The 12,353-nt window shown below is 39.7% G+C and overlaps 1 protein-coding gene across 1 annotated transcript in view; it reads right to left on the bottom strand.

Annotated features, from left to right (window-relative positions):
- Window positions 1-3,143: 3,143 nt before the first annotated feature.
- The window catches only part of tgfbrap1 (transforming growth factor, beta receptor associated protein 1), a 57,149-nt gene continuing 47,939 nt past the window's right edge, over window positions 3,144-12,353 (bottom strand). Inside the window, exon 12 of the mRNA XM_060918997.1 lies at window positions 3,144-5,540. Within this exon, the coding sequence (XP_060774980.1) occupies window positions 5,346-5,540 (195 nt within the window). The 3' untranslated portion in view covers window positions 3,144-5,345. The remainder of the gene's footprint in view (window positions 5,541-12,353) is intronic.

The raw sequence follows: 12,353 nt of genomic DNA on the forward strand, positions 1-12,353 counted from the left end.
ACAAGTCAGCGACTGGCAATTTTTTTTGTTGTTCTAGAATATCAAGCATGTTTAATACCTGCAATCTGTCGCAAGCAACAAAAAAATCATCGTCGCAAATATCCGCACACGAAGCAATTTCAGAATCAGAAACACTTTTATTGCCAGGTATGCGAACACACGAGGAATTTGACTCCAGTACCACTTAGCTTTCATAGTGCAACACAGATAAAAAGTGTGTACACACAAACAAAACAAAGGAATGGTGCAATAGTAGGGAATAATAGGGAATACAGAGAGAGAGTCTAACTGCAGTGATCTTCAGGGGAAGATTGTTGCTCCAGCAACGACCTTGACCAGGCAGTGCTGGCTGAGAGAGCCGAAGATAAGATTGGAATTTGTTTAGGCTTGAAACGGGCAGACGTGGCAGACTACCCCGCTCGTCCATTCTGGTCACTAAAATGATCCATATCTTTCTGCAAAGCCATCAGCTTCTCCAAGATGGAATCCACAGAGCGGCTCAAGTTCTGAATAGCCACAGTCTGAGTGCCGACAGCTCTGCCCGCCGCTTCAATCATGTCGGGCAGTTTTATGGGGCTTTGAACAGCTGTCACCGTTTTCTGATTTCCTCGATACACCAGTGCAATGCCTAGTCCAATCAGCAAAAGTCCTGTGATCATGGTTCCGAATAGGTAAATATCCTCAATGTCCTCCACAGAAAGAACCGCCAGGCACATGACACACCACTTCTCCCAAGTGTCCCTCGTGTATCCAGCTGCGAACGTTCAGACAGAACAGGCTGGTTCCCCCGAACCCGGGCTTCTCATCGAGAAGATTGTGTCAATTGCGTGAAGAGACCAGTTTATCAAATCCATGACTTTTGATTTGAAGAACAATGCAGAAAGGGTCTCTCAGACAAGACGAGTCAGCAGAGCAGAAGCAGGAAAGCTCGGGAGGAGAGGCAGAGAAATGCAAGATGAGAGGAAAAAAAAAAAAAACACCTCCGCATTATGCTCCTATCAGGAGCACTATGTGGAAACATTTTAAAAACCTCAGCGCAGCAGCTGTCCGTGAAAGCACGGAGAAGAATTAACACAACAATTACACAAAACTTAGAAAGTATGAGAAAGCGAAGTCCCGAGGCAGCCGTCCGCGGCGCCATCTTGGATGGAAAAAATTTTCGCTTGCATCAAAAAATTGCACGACCGAGCGACGGAAAATCACCTGTGTGTGCCAAGCTTTAAAGCTTAATATGTTTGGGATCATTGTCCTGTTGAAACATCCAACTGTGCCCAAGTTTCTGATGATTTGAGACTATGCTGAAGAATGCTGAATTCTCTTTCTTCATGATTCCATCCACTTTGAGCAACGCACCAGTTCCACAGGCAGAAAACCACCGTGCTTAACATTTGGTACAGTGTTTCTCTGTACCTCTGGTCACTGTGACCAAACAGTTCAATCTTTGTCTCATTTGACCATAAAACCTTCCTCCAGAAGGCTGTTTCTTTGTCTCTTTGTGCTTTGTTTTGCTTAAGCAAGTTCTGATCTCAATCCTATCGGAAATGTGTGGGCTATGCCTATCAGGAAACAGGTCTGTGAAAGGAAACACACAAATTTAATTAATTTAACTACCAATTCTGCCAAGGAGAGTGGACAGATTATCCAACCAGAATTCTGCCAGAAGCTTGTTGATGTCTACCAAAAGCGGTCAAGGTGAAACTTGCTCAGGGGCATTTAGTCAAATATTAGGTGTGCTGTATGTATAATTTTGACCTTGTGCTGATTTCAGAAAACCCAAAATAAATTAGAATGTGTGCCCCAAATTCCTGGGTTTTTTTTTGTTGTTTTGTTTTATTATAGATGTTGTACAATCATTCTGCCACAGAAAAAGAACAATTCAAAGAAATTTGAAATTCCCTCCGGGGATTAATAAAGTAATTCTGATATCACTGAGAGCCCAAATACATTCATGTCTGTGTACAGTATGTAAACTTCTGACCTTGATTGTATGTTTTCTCATTATATTATACACTTGTAGACCCTTTGCCTTTAACGAACACCTGTAATACTAAACCTCAGTGTAATATGGTGCTCTGTATAGCCCAGCATCTTGCACATTTTTCTTGACCTTGATATTGCTGGGGAAGCGCACACTGCCTCCGTCAGCTCTGGATCCTGAGAGGCATGGAACAACCTTAAGAATATTTTTGCCTTGTGTTTTGGATTGCTGTTTTCTTTAATAACACACCCAGTTTATTTATTTATTTATTTATTTATTTAACATTTTGGAAATCATTGTTTTATAAATAGAGGTACTTTTTCCTTTTACTACTTCAAATCGATCATGATAGAACCTTTGCCTTTAACTGTAAGCTTAGAGGTAGTACTTACTAAAGAAACAGAGACATGCACATACACCTGATGATACCGATGCTACTCAGGATGTTAATATATAGATATTGAGATCATACCCCAAACACACAAATGTGGGTATAGATGTAAGCTGAAGTATTTTGGCCTTAAATGACCGTCTCCACCCTTGCATATCAATCTTTATAATTAACCTGTGACGTCCAAGATTTAATTTGTAATGGAACTCTGAGTTGACATTTTAGTTTAAACGTCTTTCATTAACACAATGTTCCATTTTCAATTTGTAGCAAAAAAAAAAAAAAAATTGTCCTTTTTCTGGCCAGCTCTCTAACCTTCTCAGCTGTACACTCAACAGAGGCGGTTCAAAAGTTACAGCTGTCGTAGCTCACTAAGCAGCCAGCTGATCCTAGTCTACCATAATTCAGTGCAACTTCGTTACTGCTCCACTGGATTTCACATTAAACATGACGTTGAATATGGTGAGCAAGACAAGAAGTTCTTGTCCCCCTCCCCAGTTGAACATAAATGCAGTGTAACTGCAAGCACATTAACATCCTACCTATAATGACATCAGAGCAGCACATAACTGCTGACCTCTCACTGAAAGAATGAAAATACAGCAGTCAGTCAACAAATTAGCACCAGAATGACTAAAAAGACATCACAAAAATTGCACTATATTGGTTTCTATTACGTTTCAGGGTTTAGTTTTCCTTTATGGTTGCTCATGGACAAGCTGCAAGACACCGATGTAAATATTATAGCCCAAGTTGTGCACAAAAACTCACCAACATAAGCAGTCATGTTTATTAAAATGGACATCTTTACATTTGTACATTCCCACTACACGCCCATCAATTTACAAAGCGACAAACAGTTATAAATACAGTATGTACATGAGTAGATATGCATTTATAAAATAATCAAGTGGATAGAAAGATGCAGACGGAGTCCATCTGCATTATTTAGGGTCAGACTGCTGTAGTTAGATGTACTCGATCAGGGAGAGGAATTTAAACAGTTTGTTACATATAAGACCAGGTTAAGTGTTGCATGACAAAATTCAGGGCCAGGATTATCCATAAAAGCTGTCATCATCATCATTGAAACCATTCTAATAAGATAAATCATAATACTACAGTGCTTTTGGAAAACCAGGCCCTGAATTATAGACGTTGTCAAACAATCATACAAATTTGATATTAAAAGGTGTGATGTTAATTCCATTTTCTTCTTTCTTGCTGTACACATCAAGTTCATGTCCAGTTGTCTATGCATAACACTTTTTTTCTTTGTACAGTGAAATCTGCAAACACTTACATCCAATAAAAGCTGAGCCTGAACCAGTCCATAAGTGGGTGTCTGTCTCTCCATAAGCAGGTTTGTGTCTTTGGTTCCTGTACGTGCACTGGTTTAGTATTGACATTGTAGGCAGTGGTTATACTGTGCTTGAGATTTTAGGGCCTCATTCCGTCACTCCTGCACCTTTTTACACTTTTTCAAAAGCACCCATGCATTCCCAGTCGCCATATGCATGTCACAAAATATATTCAAAAACTTACAGACTGCAAGTCATAATCTTGGGAGACCTGAATCTTATGCTATTCAATACCTTTAAAAAAAATCTAAATTAAATTAGTCACAGCTTCGCATTTATAAGACTCCCAGCTCAAACAAAAGACTTGAGAAATGTTCTTATGAGATGAGAAGTATCTGCAGTTTGTTTGGCCAAAACTGTTCATGGGCGGACAGTTCTCCGACAAGTGTGTTCATCTGCCTTGTTCTCCGGCACGAGCAGCCGTTCAGAAACATGCACTGGCTTCACGTGTCTCTCAGGAAGCATGTTAAGGGAAAGATAGCTAGTGAGTAGGGATTGGGGTTCAGAACAAGAGAAATTACAAATATGGTTCTTGATTTGTGCTTATCACACATCTACGAGGCATGTAACCAAATATGTATACATTATCAGAAATTAGCAATGTGTTCTAAACCGGTACAAATACAGGCACACTTTTTAAAATTAAAAAAAAAAAAAAAGCTTGCCAGAAATCTGTTTGAGACTAGAACTGTGCATTGGACAGGAATCTAATGGGAGGCAATAAAAAGTCATGTGAATAGAAGGTTTTTACGTTCGTGTGGGCCGAAGGACAAAGAACGTGAGCATGATGCATTCACACTGTTCATTCTTTCAACCTAATTGCCTGGTGCTGATTTACCACCCTTAGGTCTTCATGTAAATAACATAGCTTTAAGCAAGCATTTATGATTCACATTCATCCGAATAACTATTTTTAATGTGGACACATATCTTGCAAGGACATCTGTTTCCTAAATAAGCGTTTCCCTGTTGGCACAGACATAAAGAGCAACTTTGGTGTTCTGTCGATGAAAATCTAAAAGCAAAATACATACTTGTCTATAAAGTACAACCATGTGGTTTTTGCTTACAGGAAACCAACTTCTGAGTGTTTGATCGTCAGATATAACGATGTAATGATACAGTGATCCGCTATTAGATCAGAAAGTACAAGTTGTTAACGAACAGAATCGATTGCCAACAAAACTTTGTTAGTGTTATAACAATATAGTATAGCAGACTCAATGGAATGGCTGCTTTTTTTTTTTTTTAAGGTCATACCATTCCACTTTTGTGTTACCCAGTCCAGTCAACCAGCTAAACATGATCTGTGGTACTAATGCAAAAATTGGAAGCAAGGAACATGAATAAATAGCATTTCATCAACATACCGTACATTTCTCAGATTCCCCTCACACACACACACACATTCACTCGAATGAAAATTCTGTCTTTCTCCCAAGCCACACCCATGCTTTAACTCATCTCTGAAGCCAAGTGCTCTCAGCGTTCTCATTCTCGTTCCTCGTCCTCCCTCTCTTTCTGTCCTTACGCCCGTGTCCACCCAGGTGCCCTTAGTCGTCCAGGCCCAGGATCAGCAGATGCCCCCTGCAGTGCGTTTCACCTCCTGCAACGTTCATGTGTGATTGCTGGTGTGGGCGTGGTCTATTTGTCGCTTTGTGGGCGAACCCTTAAGTTTCTGGGTGGCACAGTGTGTGTGAACAGGTGTGCCACCGGGCAGGCACACACAGTCTGGCTCGCTGAAAGTGTTGTGGCACAGGTGGCATCCCTTTTTTTCCGACACAATGATTGGACCTCCTCGACACTTCAGCTGAACAGAAGAAAGATCATCCATTAGTGTTCAACTTCACTGATACCACATCATGATTAACTACTCATTTATGGCCACGTGCTAGACACAGATAGTCCATACAAGACAAGACAATAAAGAAACACCAACATTGCAAACAATGGTCTTTTGATCTGATGACTACTCTCATTGCAAGTTTAGATCATTTTAACATGTACAGAAAATGCTTACGATTCACATCACACACTGCAATTCACATAACAGCATAGCTGCTCACTCCTGGCCTCAGTTATTCAGCTGGATATGGAACTTATTTGTAAATCGTTCACACAAGAAATTTGTTCATGAAAATCCTGTAAATTCAGAAAAGAACTCTTATCCTACTCGTGCTCATGTGTGTGAAAACTGACTCACAAGTGCATAACTAATATCATATGGGAATATACAGTACTGTGCAAAACACGGGCGATTGCTCTAAGACAACGAGGGAGGCTCACCCTCCTCTAAAAATGACAAACATCGTGTAGGATGAATTGTGCTAGGCTTATGTTATAGATGACCTTATAACATTGCTATTTCAGATCCAGAATCATAGAAATATATGTGCTCAACCCAACTACAGTGCGAAATCATTCCGTTATAACTTTCTCCAGTTCGCCTAATGTGTGCGTGAGTTTTTCACCTCGTGACAGCGCGATGCAGCGCAGCCTCAGTGGATTGAGAGCTATGTGCTTGTCAATCTCAAAATGCAAGACGATTATTGGACAAATACTGCGAAAATGCCCGCCCACGGAGTCTCACGGACTCCCAGCCTCAATGGACTTCAACGGCATTTGGGAGCTATGTGCTTTTCAATCTCAAAATGCAAGATGGTTATTGGACAAATACTGCGAAAACACCCGCCCACGGACTCCGAGCCTCACATGGGCGGGACATGGCAGTTTCCGCGAGGAGACTGGTGATTGGTGAAAGCGGCCGGATATTTTCTTTGATTGACAGCTCGTTTCAACAATAGACAGGCAGCGGTACAGTGTTGCCAGATTGGGCGGTTTCCTGCCGAATTAAGTGCATTTTGGCGGGTTTTGAACATATTTTGGGCTGGATAACGTCAGCAGTATCTGGCAACATCAGTTCAGTCCCATGCAGATTCGCAAGTGCTGTGGTGTATTGTAAGAGATCAGCTTACATTTCGATTTCATTCATTACATACGGTTTCTACCAGCTTTTTTAGTTTGTATATATTTTCATTGTAAATAAAGTGTAAATATAGTGTTGTCAAGTTTGCTATCTTAGTTCCAGAAATTTTGTTTATTTGTTTATTACTGAACTTAAACTTGAGGGGGCTAGTCAGCTAGCAAGAAAGCTGCGCACGGATGCCAAGCATTGCTGATTTAATTTTGGCGAAGCCATTTGCCAGTCTTCCTTTCGAGGAAAAAAAGTAAAACTAAAGAGCAGGGTAGACCAACGCCTCAAATTGACTTGGTGAAAAAGGTCGGGAATAATACTCGTTCCTTTCAGCTCTCCTGGTACAAGAAAGTGAATTGGCTAACAGCAAGTGACCCACATCAACAACAGTAAATAGGCTACTTTAGTAATATGCCATGGATGGACCAAAAATATAGAATCTATTTAAAATGTTTATTCTGAGTATATTATATTGGAATATATGTTTTTCTGGATATGAATTAAACACCGCTACAATTTGGAAAACATTTTTAAACAAAAACACAGCTGAGGTCAATTTTTAAACAACATGCCACAATTTTAAAATATAAAATGTTAAAATATACCCCCCCCCCAACACCACCATCATGTATATTGAACAGTAGGCTAATGGGCCAAAAGAACCTGTTATTTCACAGTTTATGACCCTGCTAACAATCAGCCAGATCAGAGGCAAGAGTATGGGCAAAATTTATGTGTTTTTTCTTTTTAAAATCTGGAAATATCGTAACCGACCAGCCTCCCCTGTTTGAAAGACTACCAGCCGCCCCTGGTGCAAAAGGCTTAGACACCTCAATTTTTCCATACAAACCATTTTTATAGTTTTCTGTAAATTATATAGATTTATATAAATATAGTTTATATAGATTTCTATTTTATGACTTCTATATAATGGAGTCAGTACAAAAACCATTTTAGAGTCCAAACGTTCATTTTCCAGCACAAAATTAAATGTTACAGAAAAAAAAAGGTTGTATCTGAGCAGCATATTACACAAGAGACCACTTTTCAGATAAATAAATAAAAAAAAAAATAAAAACAAAACAATGAAGGCTACTGGGTTTTGCTACAAAATGAAGAAGCGAGTGTGACAGTCAAAGTGTCCTGAAGAACTGTGGCTGCTTCTGTAAGATGCTCAGTAAAGCCTACAGCTCATTTCCTTATAAAACTGCACTCACTGTACCGGAGACTACTTTTTTTTTTTTAATAAAAGGGTCGTCTCACACTAAACATTGACACTTTCATTATGGTTTACTGCTGATTATATATATATATATATATATATATATATATATATATATATATATATATATTTTTTTTTTTTTTTTTTAAATGTTGAAACATTTTTAGGTCATTTTTGGTCTACAGCATTTCTTTACATGTGCCCAAGACTTTTGCACAGTACTGTATATAGGAATATACTAATGAAGTCAAATTGCTTATTTTTTTTATGTTTATAGCATTAAGCAGATGCTCTTATCTGGAAAAAAAAAAAAAAGAGAAAAAGTGTTTTGTAGCCTCTATCAACAATAGTGCTCTGAGAGCACAATATCTCCTGCTGGCAACTATGCCATAACACTGGTAAAATGTGACTGAATTGAACGAAATTGAAATATGCGTATTACCAACATATAACACAATCCTGCCAAATTACATGAAATTCCTCCAAAAATTGTGAGGGAAGTTGATTTCAGAAAGTAAGCACACTTTGATGAAATTGCGAAAGTTTGTTAATCATCAAGGGCATAAAACTGGTAAAAATGTGCCCAAATTAAACGAATTTTCAATGTGTACAACTATAATATAAAGACTTTAGACAAGTTTGGTGAAATTCCTCCACAAATTGTGAGAGGAGCTGATTTCAGAAGAACGTACACCCTCATGAAATTGTCAAAAGTACAAGTTATTTAATCAAGGGTCAAAACTCTGGTAAAAATTTTCACAAATGAAATCACAATATGCGTATTACCGTCATATAGCAAGGCCTTTTGCCAAGCTTCAAGAAACTCGTCCAAAAAATTGAGAGGAGTTGAGAGAGGCAAGCAACACCTTCATGAAATTGTGAAAAGTACAAACTTGTTATTCAAGGGCCACAAGTCTGGTAAAATGTGACCGAATTGGACGAAATTACAATATGTGTACTACTGACATATAACAAAGCCTTTTACAAAGTTTGGTGAAATTCCTCCACAAATCGTGAGAGGAGTTCATCTCATCTCATTATCTCTAGCCGCTTTATCCTGTTCTACAGGGTCGCAGGCAAGCTGGAGCCTATCCCAGCTGACTACGGGCGAAAGGCGGGGTACACCCTGGACAAGTCGCCAGGTCATCACAGGGCTGACACACAGACACAGACAACCATTCACACTTACATTCACACCTACGGTCAATTTAGAGTCACCAGTTAACCTAACCTGCATGCCTTTGGACTGCGGGGGAAACCGGAGCACCTGGAGGAAACCCACGCGGACACGGGGAGAACATGCAAACTCCGCACAGAAAGGCCCTCGCCGGCCACGGGGCTCGAACCCGGACCTTCTTGCTGTGAGGCGACAGCGCTAACCACTACACCACCGTGCCGCCCTGAGAGGAGTTGATTTCAGAAATAAAACACGCTCTCATGAAATTGTCAGAGTATAAATTTTGTTAATCAAAGGCTGTAACTCTGGTAAAATGTGACTGAATTTAATGAAATCACAATGTGCGTAGTATAACAATGCCTCTTGTCAAGTTTGGTGAAATTCCTCCACAAATTGCGAGAGGAGTTGATTTCAGAAGGTGAGTACCCTTTCCTGGGACAGACGGACATCGCCAAGGTGAGTACGCTTTCCTGAGACGGACGGACGGAAATTGCTGAAGGGGGAATCCCCTTCAGGTTTTTCGGCCAGCGGGGGATAAAAACACTTCCTTAAGCTAGTAACACCATGTGGCAGCAGGGGCGTGGCCAAGCGGCAGTCTGTGAATGGAGGGCGGAGTCAGGGAAGGTAAGTGGAGGAATCATTGCACCTGATGGGAATTAACCTGTGTTTGTGTGTCTTCCCCAGTGACCGCGCTCTTTAAAAGGAGAGAGAGAGAGAGAGAGAGAGAGAGAGAGAGTGTAGACAAAGGGAGCTCTCTCTCCCCAACCAGAACATTAGTGTGTGCGCGCGCACACGTGGCTGGGAGAGTGTGGAAAGCTGAAAAGCTAAAAACAAAGTTTTTTGTGACGTCAGTTCTAGTCTGCCGTGCTTTTGTGCTCCACCCACCTGGTCAGATACTACACACCACTGAGAACATTTTGGGAAAACCAGTCCTTATTTAATGGCAATAATATAAAAAGTAAAGCAAGTAAACCAAAAGATATAAAGATAAATTAAAAATCAAATCATTCATTCAATTATAACAAAGAAAATGGTGTTGTATAAATGAAGGACGGGCCGGTCAGTCTGCGCAAAGACCTAAACTGTCGACAAATGCCTCAGCTGACAGAAGATTTAGCATGCGCTTATTATTACTACTACTACAAATTAAAATATTTTATTGGCATAGAAGTGAGTCAAAATAACTTCCATTTCTGCCTTTCAGCCTTTACCTTGATTGCTCATTTTGTGCTGCTTGTTGTCTGTGCACTTGAACCTTTATGAAGTTTTGTATCTGGAATGTGCTTTTCATTTTACGCGTGATCAATATATGTACAAGCATGAACAAAAATCAGCATTTTTTTCTAAAGCAACTTTTGTAAATCAGCAGAAAAATTGTGTTGGGTTTGGCTTATGCAAGCATTTACACAAAACTTTTCTAAAAGATTGATAAATGAAGCCCACTGCATGATGACAAGTGTTCCCATTTGCTCACATATTAATATTTTCCAATAATCCCATTTAAAACAATACGTCCACACCTGATATGTCCAGTTTTTGAAAAAAAAAAAAACAATAATAATTATCAGCATTAGTATCTTTGATATACTGGCTTTACAAAGACTGAAAGAAGGTTGAATCTGCATTTTTATTAACTTTCTCGTGAGAACCTCTAAGTAGTGCTCACGAAAACCTGCAGGGGATTTGGGCAAAACTTGTAATTTTTGATCATCAGGTACAGTATCAGTCAAAAGTTTAGACACACCTTTTAAATCAATGGCTTTTCTTTATTTTTATTAATTAAGAGACACTTCATGTTTTAAAGTAACGACGGATGTCATTTCTCTTTACTTAGTTGAGCGGTTCTTGACAATATGGATTACTACAGTTGTGGAATAGGGCCATTTACTGTATTTTTATTATTTACTGTTTGATCTCAAACACATTAGAAAGGCAAGAAACTGCACTAACGTTTGACGAGGCACACCTGTTAACTGAAAAGCATTCCAGGCGACTACCTCATGAAGCTGGTTACGATAACAATAGTGTGCAAAGCATCATCGATGTAAACACTGGCTACTTTGAAGAATCTCAAATATGAAACTAACACTTGTGTTTACCACATATATGGAATTATGTTCTATATGTTCTTTCATAGTTTTGATGTCTTCGGTATTTGTGCTACATTGCAGAAAATAGTCAGAATACCTGTGAATAAAACCTATAAGTGAGTAGCGGTGTCCAGACTTTTCACTGGTGCTGTATGTAACTTATGATGGTAGCAGCAGAATGAATTCAGAAGTCTATAGAAACGTTCTGTCTGACAATTTACGGAGAAATACCTCCAATTTAATTGACCCAAAACACACTGCCAGTTCAACAAAGGCCTTCATCGGGGGAGAAATAGTGAAATGTTTTAGACTGGCCAAGTCTTGCAGTTCACCTCCTGGAGAGGAAACCGCAGGGAGTTTGGTGATGTCAGTGGGTCATCAACTTGATGCACTTAATGCAAGCAAGGGATATGCGACCAAATATTATTTGCCATTTACTTTAATTTACAGATAGACAAGATTATCTGTTCCAATACACACCTAAAAACCTGGTGGTCTGCCACCTAAGGTGCCATGTTCCAAGTTGTTTAACACATCAGGATATAAATGAAAGCTGGAATTCTGATCCGTGGTCTCAATCATCTTTTGATTTCAATCGCAAACGTCTTCAGTAATAAGTGTGATATTTGTAGCCCACATTTAAAACACACTTGGAAGGAACCTTAAAGGAACAGTCCACCGTACTTCCATAATGAAATATGTTCTTTTCTGAATTGAGACGAGCTTATCCGTACCTCTCCGAGCTTTGCGCGACCTCCCAGTCAGTCAGACGCGCTGTTACTCCTGTTTACTCCTGTTAGCAATGTAGCTAGGCTCAGTATGGCCAACGGTATTTTTTGGGGCTGTAGTTAGATGCGACCAAACTCTTCCACGTTTTTCCTGTTTACATAGGTTTATATGACCAGTGACATGAAACAAAGTTAAATTTTTTTAACTGAAACGTGGCGATTTTCTATGCTATGGAAAGTCCGCACTATAATGACAGGCGTACTAACACCTCCTCCGCGCTTCGACAGCGCATTGATACCTTGAGTGACGGTATCAATGCGCTGTCGAAGCGCGCAGAAGGTGTTAGTATGCCTGTCATTATAGTGCGGACTTTCCATAGCATAGAAAATCGCCACGTTTCAATTTTTTTAACTGAACTTTGTTTCATGTCA

Source organism: Neoarius graeffei, chromosome 4 (assembly GCF_027579695.1).
Source record: "Neoarius graeffei isolate fNeoGra1 chromosome 4, fNeoGra1.pri, whole genome shotgun sequence".
Taxonomy (NCBI): domain Eukaryota; kingdom Metazoa; phylum Chordata; class Actinopteri; order Siluriformes; family Ariidae; genus Neoarius; species Neoarius graeffei.